Below are 15634 nucleotides of genomic sequence, written 5' to 3'. Positions count from 1 at the left end.
GACCTTCATTAGGTGCCCTTGCGATGCTTTGTGTGATGATACTACTCCAAATCACATTGAATATGCTAAATCATAAATAGATAGGGGTCAGTATATCACAGTCAAAATATTAACCTGCACAAGCAGTGCATCCTCAGTGTTGAATACCACTAAATGGTTAAGAGAAGTAGATATGGATTTAGGAATACTAAATCTATGCTTAGCTATACAAACTTACCTTGAGAATATAGTGCTAGTTGGGACTGTGGATATCATAGTAATGTAGGTCGATAGTTCAACCATGATATAGTGAGATGTATCTGTCTATGTTGCTTCTCGTATACGTTTCACACTCCTCCCTCTCAGCTATTGACCACTCTGGAAGTTTTCCGTCGTGTTTCTCCAATACCCGTTCAAAGATTGCCTAAGAGGGTGTATTACTACAATGAGAGTCTCTTCATTCTAAGGGAAATATTTTTGTTCGAACTATTATTCCTGGTTTTAGGAAACAAAATCCACATCTTGAAACAGACTACTGTATAAGGAACGACTATTTGTACGGTATCTATTTCCTAATGTTTACTGCCTGCACACCTCTAATATAAAATTAGTGCTGTGTATTCCAAGGCATCTCAATGCTTCGCTTTCACAAATGTCGCCAAGAGAATCTCGCCAAACTATCCGTATATGATCAAGATAACAGGCGGAAATAGGCAGGCAGGATATGTTCTGTATAAAGATTCATATTTCATCGTGCTCTGGATAGTATCACCAGCATGGGAGAAATGCACAAAAAGCATGTAAACAAACTAAAATAAGATTTACTGCCACACAGCTTGGTTTGTGGAAATGTGGGAGGCTGCAGGAGGCCTACGAACTCCTTCCACATGGAGGAATGCAAAGTATGCATGGAAAGTATTCCCACATAGAAGACAGAGTAACATGAAAGACCTCAACGCCCTAATGTAAGCCTTCACTGGCTCTTCACCAAACAAAGCAAACACGTCACCCAAATCAGCCAAAGTAAACATAGCATTGGAGGTGTGAGCTTGGTAGCGTTCTGTCTTCTTCAAAGATCACTTCAGTGACCTTCTCCTTTTAGGTCTATTTAATAACAATCCACATGCTTTGCTTGGCCAGTTGTATGTGTGCTTCCCCCTGCTTCTGCGGACATTAACAGGCCAGTTCAGAGAACAGAGTCGTTTCTGTGTAGATTGCATCTGTGCATTAGGTGTGCCTTGGGTTTCTATCAAGTCTGTGCCATAGGAGAGACAAACTCCATGAAACAATGTGTTAAGAACATGTTTTTCTGCTTCCGGTGCGTTTCCTGCAACGCTATTGATCAATAAAAATACATTTAAATAGAAACATTTTTCTGCGCCTTTGAAAATGTAACTACCTCTTTAGAATTATTCTAAGGGTTTTACTTAATAATTGGGTGAAACGACAGATAAGTCACGTCAGTTCGTGAATTTGGAGCTTCTGTGGAAAGTGCTCCTCTCAATCTTTTCTCTTCTCCATCCCTGATCGCTTTCTCTATACCTTCTTCCTCCCTCTCCTCTCGACTCTTTCCTGTGCCTTCTGCAGTGAACCCTGGGGAGCAGGGTAAGTGACAGAGGCTCCGGGAGCGGCCCGGGCTTTCAGAACTGGTCTTCCAGGGTTCCCAAAAGGCCTGTCAGCCCTGCAGGGAGTGGGATGCAGTGCACCCTCTCCCCAGGCTCCGGCCAATCTTACTCTACCAAGGCACAAAGTGAACGAGTATTGCTCCCCTTTGAAGGCAGCATCCTTCCATTCCATTGCCCCCCCCCCCCCCTCCACCACTCCCCAGATGCCACAACACACATTTACCTCCTGCTCAGAGCAATTGATAATGTGTTCATTAAACACCACAAAATTGGAAAGTCTGTGTGGAATTTCACATGGTAAATCAGGGTGTGCACAGTTATTCCCCGTTTTATGATGTTTAACTCACTTTAGGGAAGTATATGTGCAGACATTCTGGCTGGAACCATTCGTTCCAGCGAGCTAGTGTCTCCACACATATATGTTCGTAAATCACAGTCAGGGCCTTGGAGAGCACAGTAAGATCTTGGATAAATTGCATTATCTAGTCAGCTAAGCATAGATAGTATTGCTACTGCTGGATTCAGCACCAATGTATACTTATAAAAGATGGTATTGTTATGTCTATCCAGCAGGTATATGAAAGCTCAATAGCTTTCTCATTCCACTAGATTCCTATGTACATGTAGCATGTATTGCTCTGCCTTTGACTTTATGATGAACGCATACAGCCAAAGCGTAACAAGGAAATGTCATACAATACTGGCAACAACAAAAATCCTCCAGAGTTATTTTGACAAAGAAACATGAAAGAATATAATCATGCTGGCAAATATTTAGGTTCATCCATTTTGGAGTGTATTCTGGAATTCTCATACATACATTGCGTCATATCACACTTCTAAGTACTTCATCTAACAGGTCTAACTGTTACTCAATTTAATGATCCTCAATTTACCAACATTGGACAGATGGGGCATTTAGTCAGACTTGCCAGTATTCAAACTTGTGACTTACAAATGACCCTGTATCTTAACAGCGAAAGTTTAATTCAGTGAACCACCCCACTCTTTCCCTGATAATCTACATAATTATAATTACTTAACAATACTCTTTCTCTCAGTTCAGTCGAGAGTTGAAATGAGACATAAGCAGACATTTAGAAATCCATGGATCCTAAGAAATGGTGTCTCTTGTCAGTTTGGAGTATTTAAATGGGACCTATATTACTGGACCACATTTAGCATCGGAGATCTCTGCTTCCGCAAGGTTGAGTCAATGAGTGACAGAAGCCGATTAGTGTCTGCAGAAATGTGAAATCTATTTTTATTTCTGGATACAGCCTGTTGTCGTCTAGGTTAAACACTCAGCCATGGGCACTTGGGGCTAGATGCGGTAGAAAGTCGATTTTCAACACAAATGTCCACAAGTAGAAATCCACTTTGCTGTCACAAGCCCTTCAATTTGGAATATCAATGACTTGCAACAGAAAAGGGGTTTCCTTAATGTACAAAAACCCTTTTTGAGAATTATTTCTGCTTTTTGAAAGGGCTATGGTGATCCCTTCCGAAGTGCACATTGGATGGCCGCGAAAGCCCTTTTCCATTTCTGATCCAGAAAGGAATGTACCAATGTAGTGTAACTGCAGTTTCAGTCACAAACCATTGAAAAGGTAAGACTCCGAGCTGGTATGGTAACTGATTCTTAAAGTGGAAGGTGTTCACTTGGTCACCTTCCCCTTTTTGAATCATGTTTTAAAGCAGCACCTGTGTCTCTTATGGACACGGGCTGCTTTTAAGAAAATCAGAGGATGCTGTGCCTTTCAGGCCACCGTTCCTGCATCTGCATTCAATGACACAGAGTTGTAAATGATGTCCTGTCTAATTAATCACCATTAGTCAGGTTATATTACAACTCCATGCAAATATATAATATGTAATGCAACTTATTACTATATAGGTCGCAGAGCAAATTGCATTCCCATTCACAAATCAGTTACTGTATAAATTAAACCTCCATGGCTCGTAAGAATGATGCATCTGGTTCAAAACTGTTGCAGTGTTGCAAAACTGGAAGCAATTGAGTGGTATGGTCATGCATGACCATGCTATATTCACAAACAATGCACACATTCATGTGCTACCACAGGCGCTTGCACAGTAATTCTCTAACAGAGATTTCCACTGCTTGCACGTTGCTGGTGGTGACGAGGTATGCAGCAATCTCCAGCAGCCATTGCCTATTGCATTCTTCTAAGGAAATGAGAATTTCCCAGAAGGCAACTAACAGACTGTGTAGAAGGAGCAGGAACCAGCAACAGTGTCCCTTCGACGGTGATTAGTCAGGATGTGTCTACAAACCCACAGCGCCACAGAGAGAGCTAACACTGTTTCTCGATACACAAAGCTGCACAGCCTCATAGAAAATGTCTCCAGAAAAGGAGGGAAACGTATGGAAAGGTGTGCAGTGCAAATTTGAAATTTAAAGAAATCCATCTAAACGTACAATAAGGAGAACTCAGTTTTGTGGTCACCATGCACTATACTATCAAGGAGATGGTATGACATATGTTGTGGAGACTCTAAAACAACTCACTGAGACAGACGCAGACAGATGAGAGGAATCATGTTGGATGGAAATTCATATGGACATGAAGTACGCAATAACTTCAGTGATGGTCGAGATTCTGAACAGCATCACTGAAGATTAATTGAAGGAGCATGCTCCGCACTTTCTGGCCTCATACTGCGGGGGGTTACTGCATATTCCTTCTGAAAATTCCATGTTTACCCATCCACTCATCTCTCAACCTATACATCAATAAGCAAGAAAGCACTGCAAGTGAGAAACATAGCGGTTATGTGGTACACATATCCAGAAATCCATATCATAAATGTGCATGGGTGCCTCTCTTCACAGCCTATGGTCAACACATGCATGTAGTGTGATTGAGCACATATCACTGGTGCAGTTAAAACAAATTCTAACAACCCATCATTTGGTCGAGAATGATGTCAGTAGAATGAGATGCAAAACACGCATCAGTTATTTCCGCTGTCAAAGCATCTTACACCCGAAGGCGCATAGAGAAACACTGCAACACTACCAGGCGTCCAACGTTTGTGCTTATGTTCCTGTACATGGCTCTGCCATCAGGAACATGTAACGTACTCATGCTAAATTTAGCACTGTAATATGTCTGCAAAACTGCCACTGGCAAAGTGTCTAACTGTTCCCTTATCCTCTCAAACATGACAGCATTGAGGGCTTTAATGGCGCCGAGCCAGACATAATTGAGGTAACGGGGATGGGAATATTTAGCCAATCACATAAGAAATATCTACCAGCATAGAGTACATTTCTATTATTTTTCATCCTCTTGTATAGGGTCCATGCTGACCTGCACATTACTGGTGAGCAATACTGTTGCTCACAATCTGTCCTATCACTTATTTCATATCTTTCATGGCTATGTAGGGGCTGTGAGCTTGTGCTATGTTGACCCCTTACAACTCTTTCATGAACCGTACTGTGGTCACGCTAAAAGCTATCAGCTCCCATTATCCTATGATCCATCTTTCACAACATCCTCCTCAGCCCCTGCAACAGGCTCAACTTCAGCCAGTCTGGTGCTACAATAAATCGGCACATTCTTGTGACCACATAGAGTTCTGCATCATGAGTCCACATCAGACACTCTGGCACTTTGATACCATCACTCCAGTGATGTGAGAGGCTCGTGCATTTCACTGGAGATGCGTTTTTCCAGAATCAGTGTTTTTTTCTATTAATTGTGAGAAATTAAACATTTTGCATTTTTTACATGTGCCTCTCTATGCAGAATCATCTATTTGATTGTGTTAGCGCGGCGTGCAGTGCTTTAAAGCTTCTAATTCAGGATGCTAACGTGTTAAAAGCTGCTAACTGATTGCACTTATTTTGCAAATTTGCTTCCTCCTTCTTACACGTGATGCTATATCATGAGTTGTGCACTCTGTGTTGGCCCACAATTTTTTTTAGAAGTGGCAAGGCCAAAACGAGCCAAGTTTTCATTGGAGGTTATGTGGCCTAGTGACCTGTCAACAGTGTGTCATTAGACAACTGGGTTTGAATCCCGACCTTAGCTTAACATCTGGTAAATCCCCGAAAATCTCATCATGAAGGAATAAAATAGGTGTAACATAGCCTGTCTTTGTTGTGAAATGCTCTTATGTCCTTGGGCAGTGTTCACCCTCTGTGAAACTGACAAAAATAAAATGTGAATACTGCCTGTTCCTACCTCTAATCTCATCCTCCAAGAAGTAAAAACAAAACATTAGCTCATGATATCAGAAATAAATACTCACCTAGTGGCTTAATTACAGTGTCAAACTGTAAAATCTTGAATAATTTCTGACTTTTCTTCTTGACTGGCTTGTGTGATCCTAGACAAACACTTTATTTCACCAAGCCTACTTTTTGTTCAATGTGAAAGCATCTACCACTATGCAAAAACCTCTTGTGTTTGATTTAATATCCTATAATATTGATCCGTCTATAATAAGAATGTGGCCTACATATGGAGTACAGACAAGGAAGTAGCCAGAAAATTACAACACCTCCAATTTTAAACCAGAGCCCTGACGGTACCAAACGTGGGTATAAATTATGCTTGAACCACCCTAAAGGGGCTTCAATCTCTTTTCCATTTAAACATCTATCCATTCTTCCTTTCAACCTTCATTCACCTGCTGATATCCACCATTTCACCTTTACATTCTGTCATCACTTATTCATTCCTTCACCTATCGTTGAATTTATAACAATTTTAGTAATCCATGGGCCATTTCATTCATCCATCTATTCATCTGCTCACACTTCCATCATCAACGCATACATTCACCATTTAACCTGCCCATCCATCAATAAGGCCGTTTAGCCATCAGCTGATTCTTTTGTCCATCCATTCATTCAACCATCATCAATCCTCTCAAATGTTTATTTAATTTGACATCCATCCTCTCAGATTTCGAATTACTATTCTATCATTTCAAATTTCCATTTACTCTGCCATCCTTTCAGCTATCCACCCATTAATCCTCACGGATTTCGTTTTTCTGCCTTCCTTTTACCCACCCATCCATCCAACTTCAGATTTCCATTTACTCTGCCTGCCTTTCACCCACTCATTCATCCAACTGTCCATTCATCCATCCATCTTCAGCTTTCCATCCTTCCTTTCATCCATCCTCCCAGATTTCCATTTACTTTCTCATCCTTTCAACCATCCATCCAACCATCCATCCATCCTCTCAGATTTCCATTTACTCTGCTGTTCTTTCATCCACCCATCTACCCATCCTCTCACCTTCTCATCCCCATCCTCTCCCCACCCATCTACTCACCCACCCATCCTTTTATCCACTCATTCATCCTTCCATCCTTTCACCCACTCAGCCATCTTGTCACCCAGCCATCATTCGACCCACTCATCTATCCATCCTTACATCCACCCACTCATCCCTTTACCATCATCCATCCATCCTTTTACCCACCAGTCCTTTAAACCACTTATTCATCCATCTGTTCAACCACTCATCCTTTATGCTACTGCTCCATACATCCATCATCCCCCATCATCTTAGATTTCCATTCTCTCTGTCATCTTTTCATCCACCCATCTACCCATACTCTCACCCACCCATCCACCCATCCTATCGCCCACTCATTCATCTATCTTTTCATCCAACAATTCTTTCTCCCACCCATCCATCCACCTTTATCACCTACACATTCTTTCACTCACACATACATCCTTTCATCCACCAATCATTTCATCCACCTATCCATTCATCTTTTTACCCACCCATGCTTTCACTGATCCATCCTGCCTTTCACCCACCCAGTCTTTCACCCACTCATCCACCCATCTTCTTCCCACTCTTTCATTCATTCTTTTACCCACTCATGTATCCACTTGTCCATCATATTTCCCTTTTATATAAACCCATCTTTCTGTCTCTTCCTTTTACCTTTAATTATGAACGTTATCTACTAGCGTGGATTTCCGGTGCTGACAGGATGAAGTCACAGGGGCTGTGTCAATCCGGTGGGTGTTGCGTGGAAATTTCTACCGCACGGCAGGCGCTGCGTCAATTCCTCTCTGGAAGTCAGGCTGTGTTGTTCCAGCTCGGCTGTGCGTTGATCCAGTGGGCCATGCGTCGAATTTCCGGTCGCTACGCTGACGCTGCATCAATCTTCTTGTTGCGAAGTCAGGCTGAGTCGTTCCGGTTCAGCGTACAGTGAATTTTTCACCGCACTGCAGGCTGTGCGTCATTTGTGGCAGACTGTGCGTCGATTTTTGCCGAACAAGGAGTCCTTCTTGTAGAGATGAAGTCTTTTTGGTCCTGAGACTTCAGGGAACAGGAGGCAAGATCTATCCAAGCCCTTGGAGAGCACTTCTCACCACAGCCAGAGAGCAGCAAGGCAGCAGGGCAACAGCAAGGCAGCAGTCCTTCACAGAAAGCAGACATGTGAGTCTTTTGGGCAGCCAAGCAGTTCTTCTTGGCAGGATGCAAGTTCTGGTTCAAGTTCTCTTCTCCAGGAAGTGTCTGAGTTGGTAGGGGCAGAGGCCCTGTTTAAATACCCAAATGTGCCTTTGAAGTGGGGGAGACTTTAAAGAGTGGCTTAGAAGTACACAAGGTCCCCTTTCAGTTCAATCCTGTCTGCCAGGGTCCAAGTAGGGGGTGTGGCAGTCCTTTGTGTGAGGGCAGGCTACTGTCCTTTGACATGTAAGTGTCAGGCCCTTCACCTTCCCAGCCCAGGAAGACGCATTCAAAATGCAGATGTTTGTAAGTGAGGCTGAGTATCCTGTATTTGGGGTGTGTCTGAGTGAATGCACAAGGGAGCTGTCACTGAACCCAGCCAGACATGGATTGTAAGGCACAGAAAGATTTAAGTGCAGAGAAATGCTCACTTTTTAAAAGTGTAATTTCTATAATAGTAATATTAAATTCAACTTCACCAGTCAGCAGGATTTTGTATCACCATTCTGGCCATACTAAATATGACCTTCCTACTCCTTTCAGATCAGCAGCGACCACTCAAACAGAATATGAGGGTAGCTCCAATGTTAGCCTATGAAGGGAGCAGGCCTCACAGCAGTGTAAAAAGGAATTTAGGAGTTTCACACTACCAGGACATGTAAACTACACAGGTACATGCCCTGCCTTTTGCCTACACAGCACCCTGTCCTATGGGCTACCTAGGGCATACCTTATGGGTGACTTCTGTGTAGAGAAAGGGGAGTTTTAAGCTTGGCAAGTGCTTTTAAATGCCAAGTTGAATTGGCAGTGAAACTGCACACATAGGCCTTGCAATTGCAGGCCTGAGACAAGGGTAAGGAGCTACTTAAGTGGGTGACACAATCAGTGCTGCAGGTCCACTAGTAGCATTTAATCTACAGGCCCTGGGCAAATATAGTGCACTTTACTAGGGACTTATAAGTAAATTAAATAATCCAATTGGGTATGATCCAATGTTACCATGTTTAAAGGGAGAGAGCATATGTACTTTAGCACTCGTTAGCAGTGGTAAAGTGCACAGAGTCTTAAAACCATAAAAAACAGTATCTAAAAAGTGGAGGGAGGCAGGCAAAAAGTTAGGGGTAACCACCCTAAGGCTGTCAGGTCTAACAGTATTCTAACAGAATATGATGTTGTAAATATCATCACGCAGCAGGACGATATTTTTTACTCAATATTCTGACATATAACCCTTGTATAGTACTCAAGCTGCATCCTGTGTGGAACGTTCCTATGTTTTTTGTGAGTTGTCCAGCTGCCTGGAGCTTGTGCATTTTTACAATTCTCTGCTGTCTCCTGTTATAGCAAACAGTAAAGTGATGGATGAACTGCTTCAATTAATCTCAGCCATTGGCAATCACTCAGGCTGCATTCCAGTTCATTGTTTTTTGCTCACAATACCACGCTAGACAGAGACCAGACAAATGCAAATTAGTCTTCAATAGGAACAATCCAGCACGAACTACCAAGCCAGCCTCTTTCCAGATGGGAACACAAGCAACCTTACATTGGTTTGGCATTATATTTAAAGAGGAACCTGTACTTATGCAGTTAAAAGCACAGAACATATACATTGTATGATGATTCTAGTAATGCATTTTGTGCTATAACATGTGTACTAAAATCACTTTGATTTACATTTGTTACTATTTTGCTTTAGTGGAAACAAGAATTGTCTTCAACAGTTATTGGAAAAGTGATGATCGAGCAAGAGCAGAGTATTGCAGGGATTATCATCGGGGTGGTCCTCTTCTTGATCCTGCTTGTCATAGTGGTGGCACTTTTCCTCTGGATTCACAAGAAGAAGCAAACCAAAGGTATACTGCAATCACCTTCAAATGTATTGATGTTGGGGCCAAGTGGATGGTTACTTACTTTACAGCCTGGGTAGTTTTGAGGTGGTGGAATTTCAAGAAATCACAGATAGACTCATTTCACTGCAAACTTTAGCTTCATTTTGTCTGTTTTTCTGCCTTTTCTCAGATCTGGGCAGTGATTTGGTCCGCTACGATGGGAGAGCTCACACCACTCACTTAGATAGACTTGTGAGTGCAAGAAGTGTCAGCCCAACAACAGAGATGGTTTCCAGTGAGTCAGTTGATTACCGGTCAACTCTTCACGAAGGTATGTGGCTAGCTGTAGTCACCACGCATTAACTGCAAAGTTCTCTGAAAGTTGATTGTTTTTTTTCTTCAGCCGTCATAACAGGATGCCATATTTGGATAGAAACTTGTTGCAAAGACAATTCTTTAACTTGGCCTGCATCATTTAACCCCGTCTTCCGAAAATGAATAGTTTAAGTTGTGCTGCACCATACTAGTAAATATTACTAAGTATTCCTTGCTCCTCCCAGAGGGCTCACCACAGCCAGGTTTCCATCTTCTATAATCTCCAATGCAGATGGTTAATAGAAGATGTCAAATATTACATTAAAATTCAATGAAGGAATCTTCCTACTGGCTTGCAATAGTCCAATGCTTAATTTGAGCTGGTGGTTTCCAGTGCAGGGAACCAGCACTTAATTTTGAGGGCCGGCCCTTATTTTTCTGCCTCAACCAGTTACTGCGAGCAAAACCCTCAAATGTAAAGACGAAGGAAGATGGAAAAGCGTCACAAAGGGAGAAAGCTGTAGGAGAGCTGAACAGGCAGGGAGTGGTTGTAAATGTATTAAAGAGGCCCGAGATGGCTTCAGGATTACGCTGCCTCAGTATTCTATGCTCGCAGATTTAATTGCAGCAGCCGCGCGCTTCAGGGAAGCGCTTTGGGCACCTGCATGCTTTTATTTACAAATCAAGCACTGCCAGAGTCAAAATTGTTGCACTCTTTGGGTGTCACACATTAAATCAGAAGTGATGTCCCAGGTGTTTGGTAAAGAACAAAAGAACACCAAGACATCCTTTAACCTTCAATAGCAGTATCTCATTCTTAAACAAGTGAACAAATACAACGTGCATTAAATTGTAATTCGGTTTGTTTCTTTTATTTAAAAAAGCTTTGTATTTCAATCGCTTATTGGATATTCAGAGAGTGTTTGTGTGATCCTCGTTCAAAAAAACAGCAAGCACTGTTCACAATCCAGAAACCGACTTACTTCTTAATAAGAGCAATATTTTTTCACAATAACTGGCAGGGAGCATGCTACCCAGAACTATACCTTCCTAATATGCTTCCTTAATAACCATGACGTCTCTAAAGATTAGCATACGGCCTGTAAGTTGCAAAGTACTGCAGCCTGCTCTGCGCAGCTAGGCCTTCATATTGTTTATTGATATATAACGGGCAGCTTTTTCAATGCACATTGGGCACCTAAGTTCATTTTAGGCAGAGTAAAAACATTCAGAGAGCAAATTCCATACCTGTACTTGGTAATTTAGTAAAGGTTACGCAGGCAAATGGCATTTAAAAATATGGAAATTGCACCAGTGTTCATGCAATTTCCTCTTTCACAAATGTATGGTTAAAGTTGAATTTACAGGTGCTCCTGAGTAACCCTACATGTGATGGTTAACTTTCTCCCTGGACGTACTTGCAAATTTACTCCTGTTGTTGGCTTAGTGAGTATGGTTAATTAGTGTGAATGGAAAAGGAACACTCATATTTAAAGGGGGTGCAAGGGAATAGGCTCCTATATATGGAGATGTATTCTCTATGGAGAAATAAAAAAATTAAATACACCGATGCACATTTAGATCACGTTTCCATACGTGCACTTTCCACATGCAAGAAAGTTTGCATAACTAAAATCTATGACTAACTTAGGTTTCCAGGAGCGGGTCTTGGATTGTTTAAAATTACCATAAAAGTAAGAAATGTGCTCCAAATATGAGAACAATTCTATACTAGTGAATAGCCATCTCAGATGTTCCTATCCTTTGTGAATTGGGCTTTACATTGTGCATGCAAATCTGTTGGTTACATCCGGCCTTTGCACCCTCATTGTACAGCACCGAAAGACTCCAAGATCCATATTTACTAACATTCAGATAGTTCAGCAGTGCACTGCATGAAAATCAACAGCGCTCCAATGTGTGAATGCTTAGCAACAGAATTAGCAAGCATCGCGTACCGATGATGTCACCGTCTGCTCTCACACTAAAAAGAACCATTTCCCACAAAGCTAGGTGTTTCACTACTGCGCAAAGTTGGCCCAGCCATACCTTGTATGAGATGTGTTAACCCTCCATTAGAAACCTCAAGGTGAGGCCAGTCACCCATGGGTAAGACATACAAGATGTCTAGCTTTACTAAAGTTCCACATCTTGCGAATAGATATAATCCACATTATTCTGCTTTCCCCTTGTTTGTACCTACTTGCCATTGGAGTTAGGATTTTTAGTAAAGCCAGCGAATGCTTACTTCAGTAGATCTAGCTTTGCCTGAAAACCTGAGCATTTATGCTGCTTCCTCATTTGGTCCCCACTTACATAAACGTCAGGGTTGCTGGCGCTTCGAAGCCTTATGAGTGTTGAAATCATCTTACCTCACAAATTCAGTTTTTTGCATTCGATAGTGTATCAGTACCGAGGTCAATATTTTACTTAGGGTCATGGTTTCAAACGTTGAAAGCAGGCCCTCACATCAGTAAGAAGGTTGGTGAAAATGGAAATTAAATGCATTGCATTGTTTCTTAAGAAGACAGTTTCACAAACTATTTAGAATACATAAAGCAACATATTGTACATAAAAATGTGTATTTCAAAAGAAACAATGAAGCTTCCTTAAGCTGACTTCCTGCTTCAAGGATTGGTCTGCCTTGAGCATTTGATGCCAAATTACAAAAGAGAGGGAAAAAACTCCTACAATTACCTGAAGGAACAAGTGCGTTGGGAATGTTTGTTGAAGAACAGAGTGAAGCTGAATCAAGGGCCCGATATCACAAGGCATTTATTTAGTGAGATCTCTGTTTTTAAAAAGAAGAAATGTGCCAAACCAAATCAGATAACATCAAGCGCTAAACATTTAATCACTCAATCTATTTATTTTACATATTTTACTGCTGACGGGAGTATGTTTAGTAGGTTGCCCCAACTACAGTACCTTTGTAGGTTACAGGATGTGAATCACCTTTTTGACATTTCCCTCGGTGAATATTTACTATTAGATAAATACAGCCAACTAGTCTGAGCTTGGATGTGCTCATTAAACTCAAAGTTACAGGACACTCTGCCCTGGCAAAACGCCCGTTTCAAAGGTTCAGTGAAAAAGGCCTCAACAAATGTCTGCTTACCCCCCACCCCCCCTTTGGCTGGCATGGGTTAATACTTAAGCTGACAGATTCTTTTGCCACTGCCAAGCAGGGTTCTTGGCAGGATAACTGCAGTATTTCGCTGTTCCTACTGCCAGCCATGAGCCATGACTTAAAGAGAAAGGTTGCTCCTCTCTGTACCATCTTCTAATTAAGGCCTCTTGTCCTGAATGTTATTCCTGCTCTGTCCGGCACAACAGCGTCCCCTTGGGAATCATGCTGGATGGCCTCAGGGGAGCGGACAGTGATCCTGGAGACGACAGCAAGCTCCCCATGATGTGTTATCAAACGATAAACATTTGTTTTTGTTTTTAAAGCCGCACATGTTTACAAGATGTTTCACTTTTGGGAAAGCAAATTCAGCAACGGTGGTCTTTTGTCTCTGCCTTTTTCTCCGTTAACAGGGGGGGGTTGCAGAATGCCACCCCTCCTATTTATATTCCTTAGGCAGGTCATTTTGTGACCTCCTTGTGAATGGGCAATTTATAGTGCGACCATATAGCACATAGGTTAACTCACTTTATGAACTGGATACGATTTTTGTTTATTTTAAATGATAAATGCTTTGTTTGATGATGTACTTTTATAGTTATAGAGTAAAACTGAAAAAAGATGGTTTGATGGTGATGATCATGATGCATACCATTACATTCCTGTTTGCAAGCCTGTCAGTATGCAATTTGCACATCTCTGGTTTGTGAATTGGGATACTATTTCAAGCCCTAAATGTTTCAGCTTTGAATGTTGTGTACAGGTCATTCCATACCAGCTAAGCAGGAAAAATGAACATTTGTGTTATTCTTGCAGATCAATTTCCCAATACTTCTCAGAATGGAACATGCCGACATCCTCCATATCGACACACAGATCTCTCCCCGATATTGTCCAGCGGAGACTCTGATTTAGTCAGCCCCTTGCTGCAGGCGAATGTCCACATAGATTTCAGCGCCCTTAGCCCGGACTTGGTCATAGAAGTTGAACGTGTTGTGATTGGAGCTGACAGCCTGCTTGTTCATTTTAACGAAGTGATAGGAAGAGGTAGGTATTTCTGTTTCATTTCATGCCTTGTTCGACCACGAAAATACTTCTGATAAACAGTGGGCCGCGCACATGATCTAGTTTTAGAGACAAATCAATTAAAAAAGGTAAGTTTACACCCCTAAATCAATTTACCCATGTCTAATATTACCCTGCAGTTTTGCAGTGTTACAAATGGGTAAATTCTATACGAGAGGATCAAGGACAAAATATCGGAAACAAAAATATTGTGTGGACAGAATGTCATGTCAAAAGAATCAAGGACAAAAATATCAAGAAGTTAAGTGCAATTAGATAAGTATAGATTTACTATTCCATAACTCCACATCTACATAACTTGAAGATATATATATGATCAAGGTACACATATGTGGGGCTTTATATATATAGTGAAACTGTGCTTCCTTATAGAAACTTGCCTTCAAAATGTTTTTCTTTACAATATTCTTCACACAATATTTTGTCCCATTATATTTTTGTTTCCGATATTCTGTCTAAACACCTTTCAAGGGTGTAGAGAATTCAAGCATCTGCAATGGATGTTTAGGAACACCCACACATGTGGTAGTTAGTGAGTAATCACAAACACTTTGTGACCCCCTTCCTACCATAGGAACAATCCAAGATGTGCTCAGGTCAGGGGAGGAGTAAATCCCTTTCAAGGATGGTAATGAGTAGTAAACTCCCATAAAATTGGTGTGCGTGAAGAGGGTTCTCAGTGGGATAAAATATTTTCTGAGTGAAGTAAAAAAAGGAAAGAATGAAAGTGCTATTGCATAAATGTGATGACATTACCCAGTGCCTAGCCATCCATCCTGCACAAATACTCAAAGTTAGTTTAAAGTGTTTCACTGAGACATAATTATCAGTTCTTAAAAACTTTCCAGGCATGCTGACAGTAGCCTGCAAATGTAGCAGGATTCATGCAGTTCTCTTGGAAAGGCTTGTGAATTCCAGATACTCACAAATCTGCACGCATGCAAAAGGTAAACACATATCTTTGTGGTTTGGATAAGTTAACAGTGACTAGTCTTGCATAATTCCAGAGAAAGAGTGATGTTTATTGAGATATTGGGCGAGCTCAAGTTGTGCTAAAAAACAGTGTTCATTTGTAGAGGATGTATTTTAGGTTCTCATATATATTGAGCCATATATGTTTACAAAGCAAACGCACAGGCTCCTTGTCTTAGGTTATAAATATGATCTACATAATATTTTGCAAAAAAGACATTCTGAAAGGAAGTAG

The 15634-nt window shown here is 41.4% G+C and overlaps 1 protein-coding gene across 1 annotated transcript in view; it reads left to right on the top strand.

The window, feature by feature from the left end:
* MET (MET proto-oncogene, receptor tyrosine kinase) overlaps positions 1 to 15634 on the top strand; it is a 412414-nt gene that overhangs the window by 358666 nt on the left and 38114 nt on the right. The window contains exons 13-15 of the mRNA XM_069228922.1: positions 9766 to 9922; positions 10089 to 10229; positions 14158 to 14388. Of these exons, the coding sequence (XP_069085023.1) occupies positions 9766 to 9922; positions 10089 to 10229; positions 14158 to 14388 (529 nt within the window). The remainder of the gene's footprint in view (positions 1 to 9765; positions 9923 to 10088; positions 10230 to 14157; positions 14389 to 15634) is intronic.

The sequence above is a fragment of the Pleurodeles waltl genome, chromosome 4_1, assembly GCF_031143425.1.
Source record: "Pleurodeles waltl isolate 20211129_DDA chromosome 4_1, aPleWal1.hap1.20221129, whole genome shotgun sequence".
NCBI classification, from domain to species: Eukaryota; Metazoa; Chordata; class Amphibia; order Caudata; family Salamandridae; genus Pleurodeles; species Pleurodeles waltl.
This window is presented reverse-complemented; position numbering and strand designations above follow the sequence as displayed.